The 26,909-nt window shown below is 52.1% G+C and overlaps 1 protein-coding gene across 1 annotated transcript; it reads left to right on the forward strand.

Moving 5' to 3' along the window:
* The first annotated feature begins 91 nt into the window (after nucleotides 1-91).
* CACNA1F (calcium voltage-gated channel subunit alpha1 F) lies at nucleotides 92-24,694 on the forward strand. The gene is given in 46 exon segments (XM_033201215.1): nucleotides 92-407; nucleotides 519-620; nucleotides 1,850-2,036; nucleotides 2,278-2,370; nucleotides 2,476-2,569; nucleotides 2,735-2,761; nucleotides 2,910-3,070; nucleotides 3,976-4,201; nucleotides 5,827-5,894; nucleotides 5,897-5,980; nucleotides 5,983-6,009; nucleotides 6,012-6,031; nucleotides 6,121-6,241; nucleotides 6,338-6,419; nucleotides 8,197-8,242; nucleotides 8,749-8,800; nucleotides 9,486-9,630; nucleotides 9,811-9,940; nucleotides 10,319-10,378; nucleotides 10,526-10,632; nucleotides 10,719-10,806; nucleotides 11,250-11,357; nucleotides 11,448-11,500; nucleotides 12,696-12,842; nucleotides 13,679-13,880; nucleotides 13,978-14,136; nucleotides 14,949-15,059; nucleotides 15,313-15,396; nucleotides 16,228-16,248; nucleotides 16,427-16,555; nucleotides 17,166-17,231; nucleotides 17,485-17,576; nucleotides 18,302-18,461; nucleotides 18,691-18,818; nucleotides 19,094-19,140; nucleotides 19,143-19,189; nucleotides 19,372-19,474; nucleotides 19,733-19,834; nucleotides 20,015-20,145; nucleotides 20,383-20,508; nucleotides 21,094-21,261; nucleotides 22,677-22,784; nucleotides 22,933-23,060; nucleotides 23,165-23,276; nucleotides 23,979-24,176; nucleotides 24,425-24,694. Coding segments are annotated over 42 exon segments (4,248 nt in total). The 5' UTR covers nucleotides 92-350; the 3' UTR covers nucleotides 22,764-22,784; nucleotides 22,933-23,060; nucleotides 23,165-23,276; nucleotides 23,979-24,176; nucleotides 24,425-24,694.
* Nucleotides 24,695-26,909: the final 2,215 nt, after the last annotated feature.

Consider the following 26,909-nt stretch of genomic DNA (forward strand, 5'->3'; position numbering starts at 1 on the left):
TGATCTGAGATCCGGCCACTGCACTCCAGCCTGGGTGACAGAGAGACTCCGTCTCAAAAAAAAAAAAAAAGAAAGAAAAGAAAAAGAAAGAAAAGAAAAAGTAAAAGTAAAATCTAGTACCCAAGTGGAACTTCCTAGTGGGCGGGGCTTCAGGGTGGCAGCGACTGAGAGTGGGCCTGCTTCGAGCCCCAAGCTCCAGTCTTCCTGCAGAGGTGGAAGCGGAGGAGGACCCATCGCCCTGTGCCTCTTCCGGATCGGGGCGTGCATGCACGCTGAACCAGACTGAGTGCCGCGGGCGCTGGCCAGGACCTAATGGAGGCATCACCAACTTTGACAACTTCTTCTTCGCCATGCTGACAGTCTTCCAGTGCGTCACCATGGAAGGCTGGACTGATGTGCTCTACTGGGTGAGGTGGACTGTGGGCACAGAGCTCGGAGGCTGCACCTGCCTTTCCTCCCTGACACTCACGCAGGAGTGTCTGCCTACCCTGAGGGATGCATGCCTTTTCTCTCCCCAGATGCAAGATGCCATGGGGTATGAACTGCCCTGGGTGTACTTTGTGAGCCTTGTCATCTTTGGGTCCTTCTTCGTCCTCAATCTTGTGCTTGGCGTCCTGTGGGTGAGGGATCTAGAGACTCCCAGCTTCCCACCCCTCAGCCACTGCCTGCTTCTTTGTGCCTGGCAAACTCCTAGGCATCCTTCAAAACCGATCTGAAATACTCCATTCAATCATGAGCATCTATTGTATGTGAGGCACCATTTTAGGAATGGAACAAAAGACAAAAATCTCTGCCTTCCTGGTATTACATTCTGATGGGGAGAGACAGAAAGTAGCAACATATGCAATAAAATAAGTGTGTGCATTTATATATTGGCACGCACATATATGTAGTGTTTTATATGGAATGTGTACTGTGGAAAGAAAGGAAAGATAAAAGATAAGAATGGAGAGATCTTGTGATTATAAATAGGGATGTCAGGAAAGACTGTCTTGACAAGGTGTTATTTGAGTAAAAATGTGAAAGAAGCCAGGTGCAGTGGCTCATGCCTATAATTCCAGCACTATGGGAGGCCAAGGCGGGAGGATGACTCGAGGTCAGGAGTTCGAGACCAGCCTGGGCAACATAGTGAGACCTCATCTCTACAAAAAAATGAACAAAAATAGCTGGGCATGGTGGCGCATGCCTGTAGTCCTTGCTACTCAGGAAGCTGAGGTGGGAGGATTGCTTGAGCCCAGGAGGTCGAGGCTGTGGTGAGCTATAATCACACCACTGCACTCCACCCTGAGTGATAGAGTGAGACCCTGTCTCTGGGGAAAAGGAAAAAAAAAAAGAGAGATGAGGTGCACCATGTGGTTATCTGAGGGAAAAGCATTCCAAGCAAAGAGAATGGTCAGTGCAAAGGCCCTAAGGCTAGAATGTGCTTGGCATATTCAAAGAGTAGCTAGGAGGCTAGTGTGGCTGGAGAGATGAAAGCAAGGTTGGCCGGGCGCGGTGGCTCAAGCCTGTAATCCCAGCACTTTGGGAGGCCGAGACGGGCGGATCACGAGGTCAGGAGATCGAGACCATCCTGGTGAACACGGTGAAACCCCGTCTCTACTAAAAAATACAAAAACTAGCCGGGCGAGGTGGCGGGCGCCTGTAGTCCCAGCTACTCGGGAGGCTGAGGCAGGAGAATGGCGTAAACCCGGAGGCGGAGCTTGCAGTGAGCTGAGATCGGCCACTGCACTCCAGCCCGGGCGATAGAGCGAGACTCCGTCTCAAAAAAAAAAAAAAAAAAAAAAAAAAAAAAAGAAAGCAAGGTGTTCAGATTGGCTCCTCCCCCTAGCCCTCTATCCTCCTCCCTCAGGGAGTTCTCCAAGGAGAGAGAGAAAGCAAAAGCTCGCGGGGACTTCCAGAAGCAGCGGGAGACAGCAGATGGAGGAGGACCTGCGGGGCTACCTGGACTGGATCACTCAAGCCGAAGAGCTGGACATGGAGGACCCCTCCGCCGATGGCAACCTGGTCTATGGCTGAAGAGGGCCGGGCGGGCCATCGTAGGCAACTCCAATCTGGCCCATTCCCTGAGTGCCTTAGATGTGGTCTGCCCTCCTGAGACCCACCCAGGCCTGATCTGCAACAACTCTAGCCCCAGCTCCCCCCTCCCAAATTATGGCTCAAAATGCAGAATCAAGACCAACCTCAGCTATAAAGACTCCAAATGACGCCCCTACCCTAGACATGGCCCTGACCCTGCCCCCAGTATGTCCTCCCTGATTGTCCTTTCTCTCCCTGCAGGGCCACAGCTGACCGAGCTGACCAATAGGAGGCGTGGACGTCTGCGCTGGTTCAGTCATTCCACTCGCTCCACACACTCCACCAGCAGCCATGGTGGGGGTCCAGCCAGGCTGGGGTGGGGGTGGGCAGGCAGAGGTGAAGCCAAAGGTTGGACCTTGGGTCTTCAGGTCCTGACCACTATCCCCACCTTGCCTACAGCCAGCCTCCCAGCCAGTGACACCGGTTCAATGACAGAGACCCAAGGCGATGAAGATGAGGAAGAGGGGGCTCTGGCCAGCTGTACACGATGCCTGTGAGGGCCCCCAGCCCCTGACCCAGCCCAGAAGCCAGTCCAAACCCTGGCTCTAGTCCTTTCTTTAGCCTCAAGCCTCGACCTCAGTCCTTGACCTCTGGCCCCAGTTACTGACTCCCCTTCTGCCCTTTATGACACCCACCTCCCATCCCCCCTCTTTTTCAGAAACAAGATCATGAAAACCAGGGTCTGGTGAGTTGGGAAAGTTGTGTGAATCCTCGACTCCATGACTTTGAAACCCCCCACCTCCAAGCCCTCATCACCTTTGAGACCCCCCACCTGAGCCCCCCAGGGCGGGCTTAGGTAGGTGATCTCAGCCTGTGGGCTCCCCTTCCCCCAGCCGCCGCCTCCGCCGAGCCAACCGGGTCCTTCGGGCGCGCTGCCGTCGGGCTGTGAAGTCCAATGCCTGCTACTGGGCTGTACTGTTGCTTGTCTTCCTCAACACGCTGACCATCGCCTCTGAGCACCATGGGCAGCCTGTGTGGCTCACCCAGATCCAGGGTATACCCCCAGCCTGCCAGTCGTCTCCCCCAGCCTCCTATTCTTTCTACCCCAGAAGCTTAAATCCAGGACCTCTAGGGTGCCTCAGCCCCCAAGACATTGCCTTTCCCCCTAAATAAATCCAGAGCCCTTAGCCTATTCCATCCCACCTTGTAGCTTACACAGGTAGAACTTGCTGTGTGCCTCAAGCTCCTTCCTCAGCACCTTTCTTTATGTGTACTGACAATTTCTTCACCACAACCTTATGCGAGTTAAATACTAAGGCACAGAACACTGAGCACCGAGGCACTGAGGGGTTAAACGACTAATCTCGGGACTCAGCTAGTGAGTGGCAGAGCCGGAATTAGAACCCAGGCAGCCTGGCTCCAGAATCCAGGCTCTTACCATCACACTGTCTGGACAAGTTCTCCACATCTACAAAATGGAGATGATAGATAACAGTATCCACTTCATGAGGCAGCAAAGAGGAGTAAATGATATAAAGTGAAAAGTGCTTAGGACATAGCCCACCAGAGAGCTAACACTTTATAAGTGTCAGCTCTTACTATGATTCATTATAATCTCAGCCCCAGCCTGAATACTGAGCACATTTCTAACCCATAACCCACAAACCAGCCCCAATCCCAAAGAAACCCTAGACTCTAACTCTACTTGTGAATTTGGGTCTTCTGGATTCATAGTCTGGCCCCCACCCCGACTCTGCCCCACATCCCCATCTCCAAGCCCCTCAAAACTTCACCTACTCTGACCTACAAACTCACCCCAATCCCTAGCCCTAAGTTTTCCCTCAGCCAGCACCTGGCCTGATACCAGCTACCCTGGGTCACCCCATGGTCCCTAGTTACCTCTCCACATGTCACCACGGAAACTGGCCAGCCCAATCACCCCTGCCCATCTCCCCACAGAGTACGCCAACAAAGTGTTGCTCTGTCTGTTCACGGTGGAGATGCTTCTCAAGCTGTATGGTCTGGGCCCGTCTGCCTATGTCTCTTCCTTCTTCAACCGCTTTGACTGCTTCGTGGTCTGTGGGGGCATCCTGGAGACCACCTTGGTGGAGGTGGGCACCATGCAGCCCTTGGGCATCTCAGTGCTCCGATGTGTGCGCCTCCTCAGGATCTTTAAGGTCACCAGGTGTGTATCAGGGGAGGGGGAAGACTAGGACCCCAAACACAGCCCCAACAGCCCCCACCCAAGCTCCAATGATAGCTTCATCTGCTTTACCATTCATTGAGCAGACAACCATTGAGTGCCTGCTGCGTGCCAGGCACCCTACCAAGCCCTAGGGAAACACCAGGAATCAAAGCAGACACAAGTTCCTGTCTTCATCCACTGAGGAGAATGTCTACTCCATTTCCATCGCCTTCCTCAACCTCAACTCCTCCTCTAACATTTTTATCCAACCCCATCTCCGATTTCAATGCCATACTCATTCCCAACCCAAACCCCATCCCAAACCCCAACCACAATACCATCTCTGATCCCAAACCCCAACCCCAGGTCACCTATGAGCCCATTTATAACCCTAACACCCATTCCCAAGCCCAACCCCATCTCCCACCTCATCCCTAACTCCCAGCCCCATCCCTGTCACTAACCACCAACCATAATATCATCCTCATCCCCAAACAGAACCCCCATGTCCCTAACCCCTACCTATCACCCTATCGTCAACTGCAACTCCATTTCCATTCTCAGCCCCAGTCTCCTCCCATCCCCTCCTCTATCCCAGCCCTCAACCACGACTTGTCCTTAACTCCGTCTCCAACCCCAAATACGTCACAACCCCATCCCCAACACCAGGCCCAGTCCCAACCTGAAGCCCAATTCTAGCTTCACCAACTTCCATTAAACCTCCATCCTAGGCTGGGCGCGGTGGCTCACGCCTGTAATCCCCGCACTTTGGGAGGCTGAGGCGGGTGGATCATGAGGTCAGAAGTTCAAGACCAGCCTGGCCAAAGTAGTGAAACCCCGTCTGTAATAAAAATACAAAAAAAATTAGCCAGGCATGGTGGCACGTGCCTATAGTCCCAGCTACTTGGGAGGCTGAGGCAGGAGAATCGCTTGAACTCGGAAGGTGGAGGTTGCAGTGAGCTGAGATTGTGCCACTGTACTCCAGCTTGGGCAACAGAAAAAAGAAAAAGAAAAAGGAAAAAAAAAAAAAAACCCTCCATAGTAACCTTATCTCCCAATCTCCCATTACACCCCAACACCAACCCTAACACCAAACTCTCAACTTTCCCCTACTTCTTTACTTCTTTTTTTTTTTTTTTTTTTAAGACGGAGTCTCACTCTGTCGCCCAGGCTGGAGTGCAGTGGTGCGATCTTGACTCACTGCAAGCTCCACCTCCCGGGTTCATGACATTCTCCTGTCTCAGACTCCTGAGTAGCTGGGACTACAGGCGCCTGCCACAACGCCCGGCTAATTTTTTTTTTTTTTTTTTTTTTTTTGTATTTTTAGTAGAGATGGGGTTTCAGCATGTTAGCCAGGATGGTATCGATCTCCTGACCTCATGATCTGCCCACCTCGGCTTCCCAAAGTGCTGGGATTACAGGCATGAGCCACCGTGCCCAGCCTCCCCCACTTCTTACTCTCATCTCACCCCAACTCCAAAATCACTTCTAACCCTGACACCAAAGCTATTTGAGCCGAACCTTCCCAGGAGCATCCCAAGCTGGAGCCCTGCCCCGGCTCCGGATGCGCCAGCCACGTCCAGTGGACATGGCATCGACCTTTCCACCTCCCATTTCTGCTGCAGACACTGGGCATCTCTGAGCAATCTGGTGGCATCCCTGCTCAATTCAATGAAATCCATCGCATCCTTGCTGCTCTCCTCTTCCTCTTCATCATTATCTTCTCCCTGCTTGGCATGCAGCTGTTTGGGGGCAAGTTCAACTTTGACCAGACCCACACCAGCGAAGCACCTTTGACACGTTCCCCCAGGCCTCCTCACTGTCTTTCAGGTGGGATCTGGAGACCAGGGATGGGTGGGTCGGGGAGACCCTGGAGTTGGAGGGGGTCCAAGAGCTCCATGGTGACTTTCCACCCCCAGATCCTGACAGGTGAGGACTGGAACGTGGTCATGTATGATGGTATCATGGCATACGGTGGTCCCTTCTTCCCAGGAATGCTGGTGTGCATCTATTTCATCATTCTCTTCATCTGTGGCAACTGTATCCTTGGAGCTTTGTGGGGCTGGATGATGGTGGGACCTGGGTGGTCTATAGGCAGGGTGCTTCTCCATCCTTTGCAGCCTAAGCTCATCCCAGACATCCTGTTGAACGTGTTTCTTGCCATTGCTGTGGACAACCTGGCCAGTGGAGATGCAGGCACTGCCAAGGACAAGGGCGGGTGAGATCTGGCTCCACCCCTAACACAGTCTCTCTCTGGGATCCCTGACTGGGAACCCCTCAGACACCCCCACCACCAGAGATGCCTCTAGACACTCTGGTAATCCCCATCTCCAGATACCATCTGCCAGTCCTCATTCATTCAACATGCATCTATTGAGTGCCTACTGTGTGCCAGGTCCTGTTCTAGATGCTGAGGAGACAACAGGGGTCAAGTCAGACAGAGTCCCTACCTTCATGGAACTAACATTCTAGTTGAGGAAGGCAAGAAAAATATAAACAAATGAATATATAATATATGTTAATAATATGTAATAAAGAGAAATAAAACAGAATGAAAGGACAGCAAGAAATGAAGATTGCTCTTTTTTTTTTTTTTTTTTTTTTTTGAGACGGAGTCTCGCTCTATTGCCCAGGCTGGAGTGCAGTGGCCGGATCTCAGCTCACTGCAAGCTCCGCCTTCCGGGTTTGCGCCATTCTCCTGCCTCAGCCTCCCAAGTAGCTGGGACTACAGGCGCCCGCCACTCGCCCAGCTAGTTTTTGTATTTTTAGTAGAGGCGGGGTTTCACCGTGTTAGCCAGGATGGTCTCGATCTCCTGACCTCGTGATCCGCCCATCTCGGCCTCCCAAAATGCTGGGATACAGGCTTGAGCCACCGCGCCCAGCCAGAAGATTGCTCTTAGGGGTTAAGGTTGGCAAGGAAAGTCTCTATGAGGAAGTGACATTTCACCAGAGACTTGAATGAAGTGCAGGAGTGAGCCATGCAAATATCTGGGGAAGAGTATTCAAAAGGGGAGTGGCAAGTGCAAAGGTCCTGGGGTGCTAATGTTCTTAGCACTTTTTTTTCTTTTTTTCTGAGATGGAGTTTTGCTCTTGTCACCCAGGCTGGAGTGCAGTGGTGCCATCTCAGCTCACTGCAACCTCTGCTTCCCAGGTTCAAGCAATTCTCCTGCCTCAACCTCCTGAGTAGCTGGGATTACAGACGTACACCACCACACACAGCTATTTTTTTTTTTTTTTTTTTTTTTGTATTTTTAGTAGAGACAGGGTTTCACCATGTTGGCAAGGCTGGTCTTGAACTCCTAACCTCAGGTGATCTGCCCACCTCAGCTTCCCAAAGTACTGAGATTACAGGCGTGTGCCACCGCACCTGGCTGCATTCTTAGCACTTTCAAAAAAAATACCAGCGATGCCCGGTGCAGTGGCTCACACCTGTAATCCCAGCATTTCGGGAGGCCGAGGAGGGTGGATCACCTAAGGTTAGGAGTTCGAGGCCAGCCTGACCAACACGGTGAAACCCTGTCTCTACTAAAAATACAAAAGAAAATTAGCTGGACAAGCTCACTTGAACCCAGGAGGTGGAGGTTGCAGTGAGTCAATATCGCACCACTGCCCTCTAGCCTGAGCAATAGAGTGAAACTCCATCTCAAAAAAAATAAAAATAAGAACAGTGAGGCTGGAATGGAGTGAGGAAGGAGGAGAGTGGTATGGAGTGAAGGTCAGCGGAGGAAATGGGGGACCAGATTGAGGGCATTCTGGGCCAGGGTGAGGACTGTAGTTTTTCCTGAATTAAGGAGCCGTGGGAGGGTTGTGGGTAGAGTTGGGATGTCCCAGACAGGGTTTAACAGGCTCCCTCTGGCTGCTTTGAGAACAGACTGTTGGGACGGGCAATGGGGAAGAGCAGAAGCAAGGTTCTATGGGACTCAAGAAAGGTCTGTTCTGACTGTATTGATCCCCCTTTGCCCATCTGCAGCAACCACCCCTATTTCCTTGCACAGGGAGAAGAGCAGTGAGAAGGACCTCCCACCGGAGAATAAAGGCCTGGTGAGTTAGATGCCTGGGCACTGTCTACACCTCCTACTCCCACCACTACCTGTCTATGTGTGCATGTCTGGTTTTTTGTTGTTGTTTTATTTTGAGACAGAGTCTCACTCTGTCACCCAGGCTGGAGTGCAGGGGTGCCATCTCAGTTCACTGCAACCTCTGCCTCCCGGGTCCAACAGATTCTCCTGCCTCAGCCTCCTGAGTAGCTGGAATTTACAGGCGTGCGCCACCACACCCGGCTAATTTTTGTTATTTTTGAAAGAGACAGGGTTTCACCATGTTGGCCAGGCTGGTCTCGAACTCATTGACCTCAAGTGGTCCACCTGCCTCAGCCTCCCAAAGTGCTGAGATTACAGGCATGAGCCACTGCGCCCAGCCATGTGCATGTCTTTAACCTTCATCCTCTGCCTATTCATTCCCCTATTATTGCATTTCTTCCGTGCTTCCTCTGTGTCCATTCCCTGTGTCTCCCTCACCATTGATGACCCCCGTCTTCCTGTCCTCAGGTGCCTGGTGTGGAGAAAGAGGAAGAGGAGGGTACAAGGAGGGAAGGAGCAGGCAAGTAGGCAGGGCCAGGTGGAGCAGGTGTGGGACCCTGGGGACAGAGCTCAGGCAGACAGCTCCTGACCCTGAGACCCTCCTCTCCAGAGATCAGCCTTTTCCAAGATCATCCTGCAAATACAGACTTGGTATGTGGTCAGCAACGTTTGGGAACATTGAGGTTAAAGAAGAGAAATGCAGCTTAGGCAACATAGCAAGACCCCATCTCTTAAAAAATAATAATAATAATTAGCCAGGCATGATGATGCAAGCCTGTAGTCCCAGCTACTCGGGAGGCTAAGGTAGGAGGGTTGCTTGAGCACGGGAGTTCAAGGTTGCAGTGAGCCATGATGGCGCCACTGAAGTCCAACCTGGGGAAGCAGAGTGAGACCCTATCTCTAAAGAAAAGTAAGAAGAAGAGAAACACGTTTGTTTACTGCTGAACTTCTCAGAGCCTTTATTATAAAATAGTCTGTGTACACAACATTCATTCAACACACATTTACTGAGCTCCTACTGTGTCCCAGGCACTGTTCTAAGTGCTGCGGACACAGCGGCGTACAAAACAGACTAAAATACCTTCCTGGAGGAGCTGACATTCTAGCAGGGAAATGGGAAGAACTGTCATGTGGCAAACACTCTTCTGGGTGTTTTACATCAACTTGCTCAATTAATTTTCTTTTTTGCTTTTCTCTGGTGCCAGACATGGAGGAGGAGGAGGAAGAAGAAGAGGAAGAAGAGGAAGAAGGTGCAGGCGGTGTGGAACTCCTGCAGGAAGTTGTACCCAAGGAGAAGGTGGTACCCATCCCTGAGGGCAGCGCCTTCTTCTGCCTCAGCCAAACCAATCCGTGAGTGCTGGAAGTGGCAGGGGGTGAGGCAGGAGGGGCTAGGGCAGGTGGAGGACCATGGAGCAGCCAAGGTGGGAGTGGGGGCATGGGTGTTGCATCAGGGCCAGAGCTGTATCCCTTGGAATCCCTGATCAGTTCTGTGGTCCTGAGTTCTGACCATGGCCCACTCCCTCTCCACAGGCTGAGGAAGGGCTGCCACACCCTCATCCACCATCATGTCTTCACCAATCTTATCCTGGTGTTCATCATCCTCAGCAGTGTGTCCCTGGCCGCTGAGGACCCCATCCGAGCCCACTCCTTCCGCAACCACGTGAGCCTTTGGCTGGGAGATAGGAGCTGAGGGGACACTCCTAGGGGTGTCCTTGTGGGCACAAGCTGGGGCAGGGTGGAGATAAGGAGAAGAGCCCTAGGTGAGCTGAGAGAGAGGCTCGTTAATGGCAGCTGATGCAGTACCAGCCTTTACGGTGTGTGCAACACACGGGGAAGCACCAGGGGGGAGATCAATATTTGACTGAGGAGGAAGCTGTGCTCAGAGAGGTTAAGCAGGCCAAGGGTGCCCATGTAGCTGGGTAAAGGCAGAAGAGTCCAAATTTAACCCTAATCTTCTGATGGCCAAGCCTTTTGAGAAGTCACCTAGGATCCCCCTCAGTCGTGACTCAGTGGCTCCCTGCTCTTTCTCACACCCCAGATTCTGGGTTACTTCGATTATGCCTTCACCTCCATTTTCACTGTGGAGATTCTACTAAAGGTGACTAATGGGACTCCAGTCCTACCCTCAGCTGCCCCAGCACTCTCCCCACCGGTCCTTGCAGCCCACCTCTCCTGTCCCCATCCCCACCTCCCCCAACCCCCACCACCTCCAGGTCTGGAGTCTAGCCTCATGTCCCGTCCCCAGATGACAGTGTTTGGGGCCTTCCTGCACCGCGGCTCCTTCTGCCGTAGCTGGTTTAATATGTTGGATCTGCTGGTGGTCAGTGTGTCCCTCATCTCCTTTGGCATCCAGTAAGTGACAGCTCCCCAGCCCACCCCATTCCTCTCACAGCCGGGGCCCAGCCAGGGCCAATGCCTGAGGATTGACCCTTCCCCAGCTCCAGCGCCATCTCAGTGGTGAAGATTCTGCGAGTACTGCGAGTACTACGGCCCCTCCGAGCCATCAACAGGGCCAAGGGACTCAAGGTAACCCCACCGCACCCAAACCCACAGGACCTAGGCCCTGCCCTTCCCCTGGGGCCAAGATCACTGATCAGACTGACCATTTGCACTGATGCGTGACCATACAGCCTGGACCTGACATGTAAATACACATCCCTGACCACTAGCCATGTAGCGTGACCCATGTTCCTTCCAAGTGACCATATGTTTCTACCAGTGGCCACATTTCTCAGACCCAGCTCCCTGACAGGTGGCCACAGATCCCCACCCAGCAAACACCTATTCCTGGTGGGTGCCCACACATCTCTAGCCCCTAACACTGCCTCTTGAACACATGTTGCTAACCATACATCTCTGACCCATCACCACATGTCCCCAGCCCAAGTCCCTGAGCTGCATCCAGAGTCCCTGCCTCATGACCACTGTGGCCTGTAGTGTTCAGTAGCCATATGCTTGGGTGCCCGCAGCATGTGGTGCAGTGTGTATTTGTGGCCATCCGGACCATCGGGAACATCATGATTGTCACCACACTACTGCAATTTATGTTCGCCTGCATCGGGGTGCAGCTCTTCAAGGTGGGGCAAACACTGGAGGGAATGCCAGGCAGGGGTCCGGGCGGGAGCGTGATGAAGGGTGAACCTATATGACAGACATCCTCCCTACAGGGGAAATTCTACACCTGCACGGATGAGGCCAAACACACCCCTCAAGAATGCAAGTGAGTGCCCAAGGCTCTGCCCTCCACGGAGCTCAGGACCCCTCCCAAAGACTATACAGCCCCTAGATCTCACCAAGGCCCAAAGATATAGTCCGAGAATTGTCCCAAGAACTGCAGAGGCCCTCAGATCTCACCAAGTCTTCGGAGGTCCCCCGATACCTCCCCCAAATCCGTCTCCACATTCCCCAAGTGACCTACATTCCACTCCAGACCCCTTAGCAATCACCACCCCCACCCTGAGCCCCCAGCTTCCATCTTGAGACTCCTGTAGAGGGTAGTTAAAAGCCTGGGCTATGAAGTCAGACATTACTGGTTCAAATCCACTTAATGAGACTTAGTTACATTTCTTAAACTTACTCAGTTCCATTTCACTCAACTGAAAAACGGGGCTATCTCACAAGGCTCTTGTGAAGAGTAAATGAGCTACTACATGGAAAATGTACTTTGTACAATGTAAAGTTGCTACACAGAAAACCTAGCTTGGGCTGGGCGCTGTGGCTCACGCCTGTAATCCCAGCACTTTGGGAAGTTGAGGCAGGCAGATCACCTGAGGTTGGGAGTTTGACACCAGCCTAGCCAATGTAGTGAAACCCTATCTCTACTAAAAATACAAAAATTAGCTGGGCTTGATGTTGTGCACCTGTAATCCCAGCTACTCGGGAAGATGGGGGGGGGGGAGAATCGCTTGAACCTGGGAGGCGGAGGTTGCAGTGAGCCGAGATCATGCCACTGCACTCCAGTCTGGGTGGAGTCTTTTTTGAGACTCTGTCTCAAAAAAAAAAAAAAAAAAGAAAATCTAGCTCAGTGCCTGGCATACAGTTAGTGCTAATAAACGTTGGCTATTATTCGTTTTACTTTTTCCTGGCAGGCGATGATGAGAATAATGGTGATGATGAAATGATGCCAACTATGTGCCAGACACTAGTCTCATGTCTTGACTTGTGACATTTATTAATCCTTGTGACAAGCCAGGAAATCAATTCTGTTATTATCCTTATTTCTTAGAGTGGGGAAATGGAAGCACAGAAAGGGTAAATGTGCAAGATCACCCAGCCAGGACATGGAGGGACAGGATTTGAACCCAGACCATATTGCTCCACCACTATGTCCTGCTGCCTCCATGCTGGAGACCCCAGACCCTTTCCCCAGTTCCTCTCCCCTCCTCACCCATCTAACCTGTTTGCAACATCCGTAGGGGCTCCTTCCTGGTGTACCCAGATGGAGATGTGTCACGGCCCCTGGTCCGGGAGCGGCTCTGGGTCAACAGTGATTTCAACTTTGACAACGTCCTTTCAGCCATGATGGCCCTGTTCACTGTCTCCACCTTTGAAGGCTGGCCTGCGTGAGGGACAAGGCCCTGGGGTTATCAGGGGATAAGGCAGGGGTCTCTGCAGGATTGGGTTGGGATCTCCTGGGAATGGGTGGGAGTGTACCTTGGGGATGTGACGAAGGTCTCTCGAGACTGGATAGGGTTTTTCTAGAGAGTGGTAAGTGTATCGGAGGACTGTAGAGGTGGGGTTCCCAGAAGCTGGGTGGGAGTTCTTTGGGGACTTGAGTGAGGGATCTCCAGGAATTAGACAGGGGTCTCTAAGGGACTAGGTAGCTAGATAGAAGCCTAGAAAGGATTGGAGATGGTTTGGGGGGACAGAGTGGAGGTCTGAGGGGACTGGGATTGGTCTCTGAAGAGATGAAGCAGGAATTCAGGGATTTCTAGAAAGCTGTGCAGGTCTTTGGGATACTCATTGTGGGGCTCTGTGGGAAGATGGAGTGGGGATTCAAGTTGATAGACAGGGATAAATTTACAGATCATTGGGGGCTTTTGTGGAAGTTCTGGGGAGGTGCATGGGGGTCTCCAGATGGTTGGAGAAGGGGTTTTGAAGGTCTGTGGAAACTTAGGGATTTCTGGGTCTTTGAGGGTCTGAATGGAGATTCTCTGGAGGACTGTATGGGGGTTTCTGAGGGCATGGGACAGAGGATTTGGACTCTTTGAGGGTCTGGCAGTGGTCTCTTAGAGTATGTATGGAGGTCCCAGGTGGTTAGGTCAGGAGATTTAGGGGTCTTTGGGGTGCCGGGCAGGAAACTCTGGGGTGTCTCTGATAAGTGGACTGGGGGTAGGTCTGAAGGGGCTGGGATATCCCCTCACCTGCCCCTACCTCTACCCCCCTCTGGCTCCCACAGACTGCTATACAAGGCCATCGATGCATATGCAGAGGACCACGGCCCCATCTATAATTACCGTGTGGAAATCTCAGTGTTCTTCATTGTCTACATCATCATCATTGCGTTCTTCATGATGAACATCTTCGTGGGCTTCGTCATCATCACCTTCCGTGCCCAGGGCGAGCAGGAGTATCAAAACTGTGAGCTGGACAAGAACCAGGTGACCTCTGACCCCTGGCCCCCTGTGGATGGTCACCAACCCTTCCCTCCTTGCCTCAGGACCCCACTGCTCACTCATGCCCTGCCCTGGTATGCAGCGTCAGTGTGTGGAATATGCCCTCAAGGCCCAGCCACTCCGTCGTTACATCCCCAAGAACCCGCATCAGTATCGTGTGTGGGCCACTGTGAACTCTGCTGCCTTCGAGTACCTGATGTTCCTGCTCATCTTGCTCAACACAGTTGCCCTAGCCATGCAGGTCTGAAATCCCTGCCTGACCCCCGCCAGACTCCTGACCCTATTATCTCCACACAATCCCTTGGGAACCATTAGGAACACTTAAGGCTGCAAGTAACAAACCCCCTGCTAACTAACAGTGACTTAAGCTATAAAGACATTTGCCATATTTCTTCAAGTCTATGGCCAGTACTTGTAAGTTGCATCCTGATTTCAGAGATATAAGAATGTGAAAAAAAAGGTAGCCAGTGGCCATTGTAAGTTGCCATTTATTATAAAATGCACCCCAATTTCAGATATTCTAAAATGTAAAAAGATGTGCATCCTGGAGTCAATGAATTGTGGTAATTATCTCAGGTATCGAGAAGTGCAGAGGTAGGCTGTTTGTTCATTGTTCATCCGGGACCCATGTTCTGTCTATCTTTCTGCTTTACCATTCTTAGCAAGTTGGCATTCATTCTCATGATTGTTGTTTCATGGTCACAGCTCCAGGCATCAAAACCACACTCAAGGCAGGAGAGTTGTACCTGGGGACTCTCCTTATTTGATCCTTTCATTGGAAAGCAAAATATTGTTTACAGAAGCTGCTAACCAACAGCAGATTTATGTTTATGTCTCATTAGTCAACCTGGCCTTGCCTAGCTACAAGAAAAGCTAGGAATCAAGAACTAAACTTTCCAGTATCCACAATGGGAGGCAGACAGTGCAAGGGGTTTGACCAATCCACAGTGCGATCATGTCCCCAGACTCGCCTCAGCCCAGGCCAGGGAATATTTGGTTGGGTGTGAGGGGTCTCTGCCTCAGGTTCCATCTCAACCTGATTTTCTCCTGCAGCACTATGAGCAGACTGCTCCCTTCAACTACGCCATGGACATCCTCAACATGGTCTTCACTGGTCTCTTCACTATTGAGATGGTGCTCAAAATCATCGCCTTCAAGCCCAAGGTGGCCCCCCGCTCTAGCCCCACCCACCAGTGGATGAGTTCCTTGGGAGTGGAGTGTACTGCAGAGCTCTGGGGTTGGGGATGTGGGCAGCAACCAGGGAGTGAGTCTAGGGAGTGAGAAGGATTCAGGTGCAGGCCCATCATGTGATCCAAGCCAAGCCCTGCCTGCCTCCAGCGCCCCCTACTACTATTGGCCTCCTACCCTGGCTTGCAAGCTTTGAGAAGACAGAGCAATACTTTTCTCCTGCCTGCAGCATTACTTTACTGACGCCTGGAACACGTTTGACGCTCTTATCGTGGTGGGCAGCGTAGTGGATATTGCCGTCACTGAAGTCAATGTGAGAACTGGCCTTTCCACTAATCCACTCTCACCCTACACACCTTCCCTCACCTCTATCCTGGGGCTCCCTTTCATGTGGGTAGGTGGCTCCCACGCGTATCCTCCCTATTCCTGGAGACTCAGTGCTTCTCATTCTAGCTCTATCTCTTCTGAGTCCCTGTTGGGTTCAGCCAAAGTCCCCCTCTACCGGCTTCCTCATTCCATTTTGTAACCTATCTACTGGCTCCACCATCTCCTGAAACACGTCTCCTGTTATTTCTGTTATCTCTTTCATTGCCTCTACATTCCCCATCCAATGGCTCCGTCATGTCCACTGACTCCTGCTTTGGCTCCATCTTTTCTGATGACTTCATTGGCTTCATTTCTCCACCAACTTCATCGTCTCTGACACTGGCTCTTTCATGGCTCTGTCATCACCACTGCCTATATCATTGGCTCCATCACCTCCATTGGGTACTACATGGTTCTGTCGCCTCAACTGACAATGCTGCTGGTTCCCTATCTCCATCACTGGCTTCTCCATTGGCTCCTCCATCGGTTCTCTCATCTCCATCATCTCTATGACACCACTGGATCCATCATTTCCTTTATTGGCTCCAATGTCTCTGATCCATCATCTCCTTTACTCTCTCCTCTCCCTTCCACTCCCATTACCAACTTTTTCCACAACCATCCTAATCCACTACCATATAAACTTTCCCATTGTCTCCTGTATAATGACCCCACCATCACCCCCTATATCTGCTCCATCATTTCTCACCTTGTTCATTTGGGCCTGTGATGTCATCATCTCCCCTATCACCTTTTTCTTGGTCATATCTCCCTCCAGAATGGTGGCCACCTTGGCGAGGTAGCCCACCCTCATAACAAGGACTCTCTGCTTCTTTTCCCATGTCCCTCTGCCCCTCCATCCCTCCGGATTACCCTGGGGCCTGAGTGATTTGGGTACTGGGAGGGCCAAAGAATGAGATAGGGAGATAGCTGGAGTAAATGCAAACTGAGCATCCCTACTGCACCCCTCACCCCAGAGCTCTGAGGACAGCTCCCGCATTTCCATCACCTTCTTTCGCCTCTTCCGAGTCATGCGGCTGGTCAAGCTTCTCAGTAAGGGTGAAGGGATCCGCACATTGCTCTGGACATTCATCAAGTCCTTCCAGGTAATTCCCCACCCCATCCCTTTGACCATACTTCTCCCCCATTTCACACTTCTCAGCCTGCCCCTTTACAACCCTCAGAACTACATCTCCCAGCATGCCATACCCATTTCCAAATTATCATTCCAATTTTCTCTCTTTTCTGGGCTCTCAATTTCCAACACACCTCTGGCCTCACTGACCTTACTCTATCTACTTAACACTATGTTCACATTTGAGAGACATCACAGTTGGCAGATCACGAGGTCAGGAGATCGAGAACATCCTGGCTAACACCGTGAAACCCCGTCTCTACTAAAAATACAAAAAACTAGCCGAGTGAGGTGGTGGGCGCCTGTAGTCCCAGCTACTTGGGAGGCTGAGGCAGGAGAATGGTGTAAACCCAGGAGGCGGAGCTTGCAGTGAGCTGAGATTGCGCCACTGCACTCCAGCCTGGGTGACAGAGCAAGACTCCGTATCAAAAAAAAAGAGAGACACCACAGTCCTGGGCAGTTTGGAGATGGACTGAATCTCCCAGTAGGCCCAGGCCAGGGAAAGCAGTGCATTCTGGGGCTTATAGTTCTCTGCCTGAGCCTGTGCATCTATTCTCTGCCCCGCTCCCCCATCCCTATAGGCCTTGCCCTATGTGGCTCTTCTCATCGCAATGATATTCTTCATCTATGCCGTCATTGGCATGCAGGCAAGTGGGGACCCTAGGAAGCATCCCTTAGGCACTCCTCTGCTGGCAGGGGATGGGGTAGGAATAGCCCCAAAGTAGGGGTGGCGGGTAGACAGACAAGCTGGACAGCCCTGGGTCAATCTACACATCTGTGAAATGAGATCAGCAGTGATGCCCTGTTTGTCAGGGTTATGAGGCTCCTTTAGGTATTAGGAGGTATGAAATGGGTGGGGCATGGGTTCACCCCACTGACACAGCCTTGGTGTGTCCACAGATGTTCGGCAAGGTGGCTCTTCAGGATGGCACACAGATAAACCGAAACAACAACTTCCAGACCTTTCCGCAGGCTGTGCTGCTTCTGTTCAGGTGACATCTACTCACTCCCCTGCCACCTCATGCCCGTGGGTGCCCACACACCCTCTCTGAGCCTCAGACTGCTTGATCTATGGGAATAACACGGCAGCATGGGGCTCCATACAGCCAGAGATGTTTCCTGGCTATGATGTGAGGAGTCTGTTAGAGTATTCTAGCCTCAGCCATTTTCTTTCTGTCTGTAAGGCACATCCCCTTCTCAGGTCTCAGTGCCTCATCTGTAAGATGCAAACACGACTGTCATCAACATGGCCACACTGGCTGTTAAAATATTGAAATGTTGGCCGGGCGCGGTGGCTCAAGCCTGTAATCCCAGCACTTTGGGAGGCCGAGACGGGCGGATCACGAGGTCAGGAGATCGAGACCATCCTGGCTAACACGGTGAAACCCCGTCTCTACTAAAAAATACAAAAAACTAGCCGGCGACGAGGCGGGCGCCTGTAGTCCCAGCTACTCGGGAGGCTGAGACAGGAGAATGGCGTGAACCCGGGAGGCGGAGCTTGCAGTGAGCTGAGAGCCGGCCACTGCACTCCAGCCTGGGTGGCAGAGCAAGACTCCGTCTCAAAAAAAAAAAAAAAATATTGAAATGTTATCTGTGCCAGATGTAGCCCCTGGTGAGAAGTAGGTCATCTTCTCATTCCCCAGTCCTCTCCCAACTCCATATGCCATGACTTCATAGCCTTCCCTTCAGGATGCTACCCCTGTGTGACCCCCACCAGGTGTGCCACTGGTGAGGCATGGCAGGAGATAATGCTTGCCAGCCTTCCCGGAAATCGGTGTGATCCTGAGTCTGACTTCGGCCCTGGTGAAGAGTTTACCTGTGGTAGCAATTTTGCCATCGCCTATTTCATCAGCTTCTTCATGCTCTGTGCCTTCCTGGTGAGAACCATTTCCTAACAACCACCACCACCGTCATGGGGGCTGGCCCTGAGGGGCTCAGGGATGTGACGTGGGCAGCCCAGATCTTCAGAGTGGGTGAGAGGGCTGGTCTGATGACAAGACCAACCCAGAGACTCATGACCATATAAGCCCACCCCAGCCTACCACCATCCCTCCATGACACTGTTCTGCCCTTCACCTAACCGCTCCCCTGCTCAATGGCCCACAGATCATAAATCTCTTTGTGGCTGTGATCATGGACAACTTTGATTATCTCACCAGAGATTGGTCCATCCTGGGCCCCCATCACCTTGATGAATTCAAGAGGATCTGGTCTGAATATGACCCTGGGGCCAAGTATGCCTCTACCCCCTTACCTAGAATCCAGAGGACAATGCACCGCCCTACATAGTCCCCTAGGCCCAACACCTCCGACCTCTGCATCCCATTACCCAGTCAATAGATGCCCCAAGGTTTCCACTGCCTCATCCTCTGCCTCTCTGACTGCCCTCCAGTTCTTCCCTGGCAAGCTCTGGGGTACTGTGGGGGGAGGTAGTGATGAGCTGGTGGGGCCTTGAGAAAGGGCTAGAGGGGTTATCACCAATCCAGTGGTACCTCCCCACCTCCTCCAGGGGCCACATCAAACACTTGGATGTGGTTGCCCTGCTGAGACGTATCCAGCCCCTCTGGGATTCGGGAAGCTGTGCCCACACCGAGTAGCCTGCAAGGTCTGTGCACCTGCCCACCCCCAGGCCCCTGAAAGAGCTATCACATGGCAAGGGTGGGAAGGGATGTGCCTTGCGTGGGGAGGGGTGTTTGATCGCATCCTCAGAGGTTTCTGCCCCTTGACATTCATTCCTGCATACCCAGCATTTTCCCAGAGTGGGTTTCATGTCTCTGGTGTTCACAGAGACTTGTGGCAATGAACATGCCCCTCAACTCAGATGGGACGGTGACATTCAACGCCACACTCTTTGCCCTGGTCCGGACATCCCTGAAGATCAAGACAGAAGGTGTAGGGGAGGGGCAGGAGTGGGATCGTTCCTGGGGAGGGTGCAAGGAGCAAATTCATTGAATCATGGGCCCCACTCCTAGCTCTGAACCTCAAAATGGGTGACCGGATTCTCCAGGCCTGTTTCCCCACCCCCCATGTCCAATGGGGGCGGTGTGCATCTGCGGTAGCAGCTTGTGAAGTCACCCCTCCAACAGTGAGGGGGCAGCTGTGGAGGTTCTTCCTATTGGCTCATGCCCCACATCCTCCTCCAACGCAGGGAACCTGGAGCAAGCCAACCAGGAGCTGCGGATTGTCATCAAAAAGATCTGGAAGCGGATGAAGCAGAAGCTGCTAGATGAGGTCATCCCCCCACCAGACGGTGAGCTATCCCCGCCCCAGTTCCCCGCGCCAGCCCCTGAATGGCAGATGATCGCTCTCCACCACAAAACCAGCGCTGGGCAGAGGGCAAAGGGAAGTCCATGCTGGTGGGTAGAGAGCGGGGAGGCGGGCTGGGTCAGAGGGCCCCCGTGTGATCTTGCCTTCTTTCCCTTGCCCCTAGAGGAGGAGGTCACCGTGGGCAAATTCTACGCCACATTTCTGATCCAGGACTATTTCCGCAAATTCAGGAGGAGGAAAGAAAAAGGGCTACTAGGCAACGAGGCCGCCCCTAGCACCTCCTCCGCCCTTCAGGTCTTCGGGACAGGGCCTGGTGTGGACGGGCATGTGTGGCAGTGCTGTGGCTGACGCTGACCCCCATTTTGATCTTGTGAAACCCATGCCACAGATGAGGAAACTGAGGCCCCAGGCCTCACAGAGGGCCAGGGTGGCTGAAGGACTCCTTCCCCCATCCTACTCGCCTGCATGGGAAACAGAGAGGGAAGGTTCAGACCCTGAGCTGCCTGCTTACCTATTTCACCACCTCCACAGGCTGGTCTGCGGAGCCTGCAAGACTTGGGTCCTGAGATGCGCCAGGCCCTCACCTGTGAGGAGGAGGAAGAAGAGGGGCAGGAGGGAGTGGAGGAGGAAGATGAGAAGGACTTGGAAACTAACAAAGTGAGGACAAGTTTTCACTCTCCCAGGAACTTGATTGTAAAATACTTCCTCAATCCCCTGAGTGATTTTGACACTGCTTCTGGGAAGAAGTCCCCCCCCTCCCCAGAGAAGCCCCCTCTGCAGTAGAAAAATATTTATTTGAGGCTGGGAAGGGTGGCTCATGCCTATAATCCCAGCACTTTGGGAGGCCAAGGTGGGGGAACTGCTTGAACCCTAAGGTTCAAGACCAGCTCTGGCAACATAATGAAACTGCCTCTCTACAAAAAAATTAAAAATTAGCTAGGAGTGGTGGTGCAAGCCTATAGTCCCAGCTATTTGGGAGGCTGAGGCGGGAGGATTGCTTGAACCTGGAAGGTTGAGACCACAGTGAGCTGTGATTGTGCCACTGCACTCCCTCCTGGTGACGGAACAAGACCCTATCGCAAAAATTTATTTATTTATTTAAACTTGTTTATTTATTTGATATTTACCACTGCTGTTGGAGGGCAAGGCCCACATTCATGGACCTGTAGGGGAGACACACTATATGACCAAATAACTTAGCCAAAAAGTGGATGCAACACTCAGTCCGGTGACCCTCCACAGGCCACGATGGTCTCCCAGCCCCCATCTCGCCGGGGCTCCAGGATTTCTGTGTCTCTGCCTGTTGGGGACAGAATTCCAGATTCACTCTCCCTTGGGCCCAGTGATGATGACAGGGGGACTCCCACCTCCAGTCAGCCCAGTGTGCCCAGGCTGGATCCAACACCACAGGTATTGTCAAGTGTCTGGAGGTAGATTGTGAGGGAAGGCAAGGACTAGACACTGGACTGAGGCAATTCAGGAGGCAGGAAGTTGAGGAGGGTGGGAGGGAGGGCCTAGAGGCCTTCAAGCAGAAATTTGGGAAGAATGGAGGTGTTTCAAGGGCTCAGGTAAGAATAGAGGGTAATAAGAGATTCATACAAGAAAGGCAATACAAAGGTTTAATGCAAAAGCACATTATTTGAAACCAAGATTTTCAGTTCAAATCCTGGCTCTGCCATTTGCTAAGTGACCTTGGGCTAATCACTTTTTTTTTTTTTTTTGACAGAGTCCCGTTCTGTCGCCCAGGCTGGAGTGCAGTGGCACGATTTCAGCTCACTGCAACCTCCGCCTCCCGGGTTCAAGTGATTCTCTTGCCTCAGGCTCCAGAGTAGCTGGGATTACAGGCGCGCGCCACGACACCAGGCTAATTTTTTTTTGTATTTTTAGTGGAGACGAGGTTTCGCCATGTTGGCCAGGCTGGTCTCGAACTCCTGACCTCAGGTGATCTGCCCACCTCAGCCTCCCAAAGTGCTGGGATTAGAAGCTTGAGCCACCGTGCCCGGCCTAGTCACTTCATTTCTATGAGCCTCAGTCTCCTCACCTGTATGAGGGGTATGATAAAGCACTTACTTCACAGGGATAAAGAAAGGATGAAATGAATGGTAATGCATGTTGAGCACTTAGCTTTTGGACAATACATAGGCAGATGAAAGAAAAATTTTTTAAAAAATTTTTAGAGTGTCTAGCTTGCCCAGGCATGGTGGCTCAGACTCGTAATCCCAGCACTTTGGGAGGCCAAGGTGGGAGGATCGCTTGAGCCCAGGAGTACAAGACCAGCCTGCACAACATAATGAGACCCCGTCCACACAAAAGATAAAAAAAATAGCTGAGCATGGTGGTGCATGCCTGTAGTCCCAGCTGCTTGGGAGGCTGAGGTGGGAGGATAAATTGAGCCTGGGAGGTTGAGGCTGCAGTGAGCTGAGATCATGCTGCTGCACTCCAGCCTGAGTGACAGAGTAAGACCTCATCTCAGAAAATAAAAAAATAAAATAAAAAAATAAAGTGCCTAGCTTTTACAGGCTCCCTCCACTCCTAATACATGCCCAGTTTTGTGTTGAAGGCATCTCTCTACAGGTCAACTTTGATTTTTTTGAAACTTTCGGTCCTTCTAATGAGATGGACATCTATTAAACAAAAGCCCATGGTCACTTTAAAATGGTTAATGGTTAATTTTATGTGACTTGTCCTCAACAACAACAACAACAACAACAAAAATCTAAAAGCCCAGGTTTCTGTAAGGGTTGGGGCATGATATGAGAGGAACCAGTGGCCCAGGGCCACATATTGAGGGATCTGGTCTGCCTAACGTGCCTCACTTTCCCCAGGAGAGGCTCTGGGGCTCTCATTTTCACCATCCCAGAAGAAGGAAATTCTCAGCCCAAGGGAACCAGAGGTCAAGACAAGCAGGATGAGGATGAGGAAGTCCCTGATCGGTACACTGGCCATACCACATGGGATGAATCCATGAGCTGGGGTGGGGGAGGGGTGGGAACTGGGTCGAGGAGGACTGTTGGTGCCACATCTCCCAGGCCCAGACCCAGACCCAGACCCAAGTTCACCCCTGGCCCTCCACCCACACAGGCTCTCCTACCTAGATGAGCAGGCAGGGACTCCCCCGTGCCCAGTCCTTTTGCCACCTCACAGAGCTCAGAGATACATGGATGGGCACCTTGCACCACGCCGCCGTCTGCTGCCCCCCACACCTGCAGGTGAGAGCAGGGATGGATCCAAGGGGCCCCCAAGGGCCTGCAGGACAGAGATCTGGGGAAACACTGACATTGCTACTTGCCCCTGGTGCCCCACCCACCCCCAGGTCGGAAGCCCTCCTTCACCATCCAGTGTCTGCAGCGCCAGGGCAGTTGTGAGGATTTACCCATCCCAGGCACCTATCATCGTGGGCGAAATTCAGGCCCAATAGGGCTCAGGTGAGGCTGTGGAGGTGGTGCTGGGGTCTGGGGTCTGGAGAGGTGGGGGCAGCCTAGGCTGAATTTCTCAACACAGCACATATCAGGCCCTTTTTTTTTTTTTTTTTTTTTTTTTTTTTTTTTTTTTTGAGACAGAGTTTTGCTCTGTTGCCCAGGCTGGAGTGCAGTGTTGAGATCTCGCTCACTGTAACCTCTGCCTCTCGGGTCCAAGCGGTTCTCCTGACTCAGCCTCCCAAGTAGCTGCGCAGGTGCCTGCCACCATGCCTGGCTAATTTTTGTATTTTTAGTAGAGATAGGGTTTCATCATGTTGGCCAGGCTGGTCTCAAACCCCTGACCTCAGGTGATCCACCCACCTCAGCCTCCCAAAGTGCTGGGATTACAGCCATAAGCCACCGTGCCTGGCCTCAGAGCCTTCTGAAGAACAGGACACATATGAATGAATGCACACAATGCTCACTGTACTTGTGAGGAAACTGAGGCCCAGAGAGGTTTACCCCAGATCATGCAGGTAGTAAGTGGCAGAGCTGACATTTAAACCCAGACCTTCTGCGCTCTTACATAAATAAACTCAAGCCTGACTTATACCCATTCAGTTTCACTCCAGTTGTATACTGAAGGAAAGGAGTAGGCACAGCAGTGAGTCCTAGACCCTCATACCCTACTTATCCATCCCTGCCCCTCTGATGTTTATTCTGGCTCAGGGTTCCTGGGCAACACCGCCTCAGCGGGGTCGGCTCCTGTATGCTCCTCTGTTGTTGGTGGAAGAGGGTGCAGCAGGGGAAGGGTACCTCGGCAGATCCAGTGGCCCACTGCGCACCTTCACTTGTCTGCACGTGCCTGGAACCCACTCGGACCCCAGCCATGGGAAGAGGGGCAGTGCCGACAGCTTGGTGGAGGCTGTGAGTCCAGATGGCATATAGATAAGATGGATGGGGGAGAAGGGGAGGAGGTGGGTACTGGAGGAGGAAGGAAAGGAGTCCCCGGGTCCTACGTTGTGCATGTAGATATCCCTTTGCCCTACGACCTCTCCTCACCCCTGTCCCCTACTGACTTCCCTACATGCCCTCATGGGCACGTCATTTATCCACACTGAACCTTCTGTGCACAGTGTGCCCTCGATCAACACTGATCCCACCTGTGCCCCCAGGTGCTCATATCGGAGGGTCTGGGCCTCTTTGCTCGAGACCCACGTTTCGTGGCCCTGGCCAAGCAGGAGATTGCAGATGCATGTCGCCTGACACTGGATGAGATGGACAGTGCTGCCAGTGACCTGCTGGCACAGGGAACCAGCTCGCTCTATAGTGACGAGGAGTCCATCCTTTCCCGCTTCGACGAGGAGGACTTGGGAGACGAGATGGCCTGCGTCCATGCCCTCTGAATTCTCACCCCTCCCCAACTGCTCAATAAACCTCCTGCCCTCCCCTCCCCAGCAGGAGACAGGCATGGACCACACCCCTGGATTTTGTTGTCTTTGCACTGGGGGACAGGGCTGCCTGGGGGCCCCCATCCATCCATCCCCTGTTCCTACCCTGAGCCACTGCCCACACACGGGTATTTCCAGAAACCAGGACAGCCAGGCCTGATTATTCAGCGTCAGGGAAGGAGGGAGGAGGAGGAGGAGGAAGAAGAGACAGCAGCCAAAAAAGCTGGAGGCAGAGTGGAGGAGGGGGAAGGGGGAGGGGGAGGGCGTTGGACAGAGATGGAGGAAAGGGGAGAGAGAGGGTGTGAAAGGTGCTTGGACCCAGAGAGGAGGAAAGGCAGAGATTTCACCAGGGCTCAGCCAGGTCAAACTAGGAAAGGTAGACGGATGAGAAGGAAAGGACAAGGAAACCCAGAGGACAGTCCTGCCAGGGAAGAGTCCTAGAGGTTGGAATCGCCCTGGTATGTGATGCATCTTAGGCAGAGGGGTCCTCTGACTGTAACAGGAATTTTAGGGCGGCTAAATTGAGATCGCTCTGTCTCCCATCTCCCACCTTATGCCTGAGAAAGACAAGAAAACCTAAATCCTCCGTCAGTAGACAACATAGGTGACAGCAAAGGGCAGGGCTCCCAGCCCTGGGGAACCCACTCAGGGCCCACCTGGCTTTCCTGAGACCACCTAAGAGTAACCTACTTTTATCCTACACAGATCCCAGAGGTCCTCTCTGCTTCTTGCCCCAGCTTTACTCCTCACCCAGCCTTTGGGGTTACATTCGCTCAGTGAAGGCTTATCAGGCATTTACTGTGTGCCAGGCACCGGCTCTGGGATTCTCTCGGGACAAACTGAGCTGGCTGAAACACGGGACAGGTCTCATCCAAAGTGGGAGTCAGCCCCACTCCAGAGGAATTGAAGGTAGCATTGGGAGTGGTGCAGGATGAGACCACCAGGCGGAGAGGAGCTCTTCCCAGCTCTCAGAGCAGGGATTTCTCATTTGTATAATTTGTGCCAATCAAGCCAGGACTGAAATTTGAGGGAAGCCAGAATTGGAGACTAGGACTGAGAAGATTGAGTTACATTAGGCCTTGAAATAAAGGCTTAAAGTGGCTGGGCTGGAGTTAGGTGGCAACAGCAAGTCACGGGAAGGTCATAGAGAGTGATGGGAGACTGTTGAGGGATGAGGTGGGAGAAACCACTGAGGCCAGCTCAGGCGGAGCCTTGAATGCCAGGCCCCAAACTCTGGGATTTTTCCTATAAGCAGTGGGGAGCCATGGGAGGGATTTGAGTAGGGTAGTGACATAGTTAACATTGCATTTTAAATAGATGTTCTGACGGCTGTGCTGGAAACAGAAGGGAGGGGGAAGAGACTGGAGATGCTAAAATTGGCAGGAATGATGGTCGCCTTAGCCAGGGGAGGTGGCAGAGGAGATGGTGAGAAGTGAGTGGATTCCAGAGATGTGTAGGAGGTAAAATGAACCATTTATTGGGCCCTGTGCTAACTGCATTACAGTGATTATCTCGTTGAATCAGTGCAACAACCTTATAGGTATCATTTTAAACCATTTTACCTGTCCAGGGTCAAACAAGAAGAAATATCAGAGGTGGGATTCAAATTCAAGCAGTTTGATGCCAAGATCCATGCTTTTAACCCTTCCTGTGTACTGCTTCCCCAATAAGGCAACAACTGGGAAGTATCCATTACATATTTGTGTGAATGTTCATGTTTAAAAAAAACAGGTATTGAGCTGGGAATGGTGACTCATGCCTGTAATCTCAGCACTTTGAGAGGCTGAGGCGGGAGGATCACTTGAGCCCAGGAGTTCAAGACCAGCCTGGGCAACAAAGTGAGACCTCGTCTCTACAAAAAAATTTAAAAATTAGCTGGGCATGGTGTCTCATGCCTGTGGCCCCAGCTACACAGGAGGCTGAGGCAGGAGGATCATTTAAGCCCAGGAGGTTGAGGCTGCAGTGAGCCATATTCATGCCACTGGACTCCAGCCTGGGTAACACAGGGAGACCCTGTCTCAAAAAAGAAAAGAAAAACAAGAAAAAAAAGGATATTCATTCAGATGGTTCAAAATTCAAAAGGTAGGCCAGATGCAGTGGTTCACACCTGTAATCCCAGCACTTTGGGAGGCTGAAGTGGACAGTGGATCACTTAAGGTCAGGAGTTCACAACCAGCCTGGCCAACATGGCAAAACCCCATCTCTACTA

Source organism: Trachypithecus francoisi, unplaced genomic scaffold (genome assembly GCF_009764315.1).
Source record: "Trachypithecus francoisi isolate TF-2019V2 unplaced genomic scaffold, Tfra_2.0 Lachesis_group6, whole genome shotgun sequence".
NCBI classification, from domain to species: Eukaryota; Metazoa; Chordata; class Mammalia; order Primates; family Cercopithecidae; genus Trachypithecus; species Trachypithecus francoisi.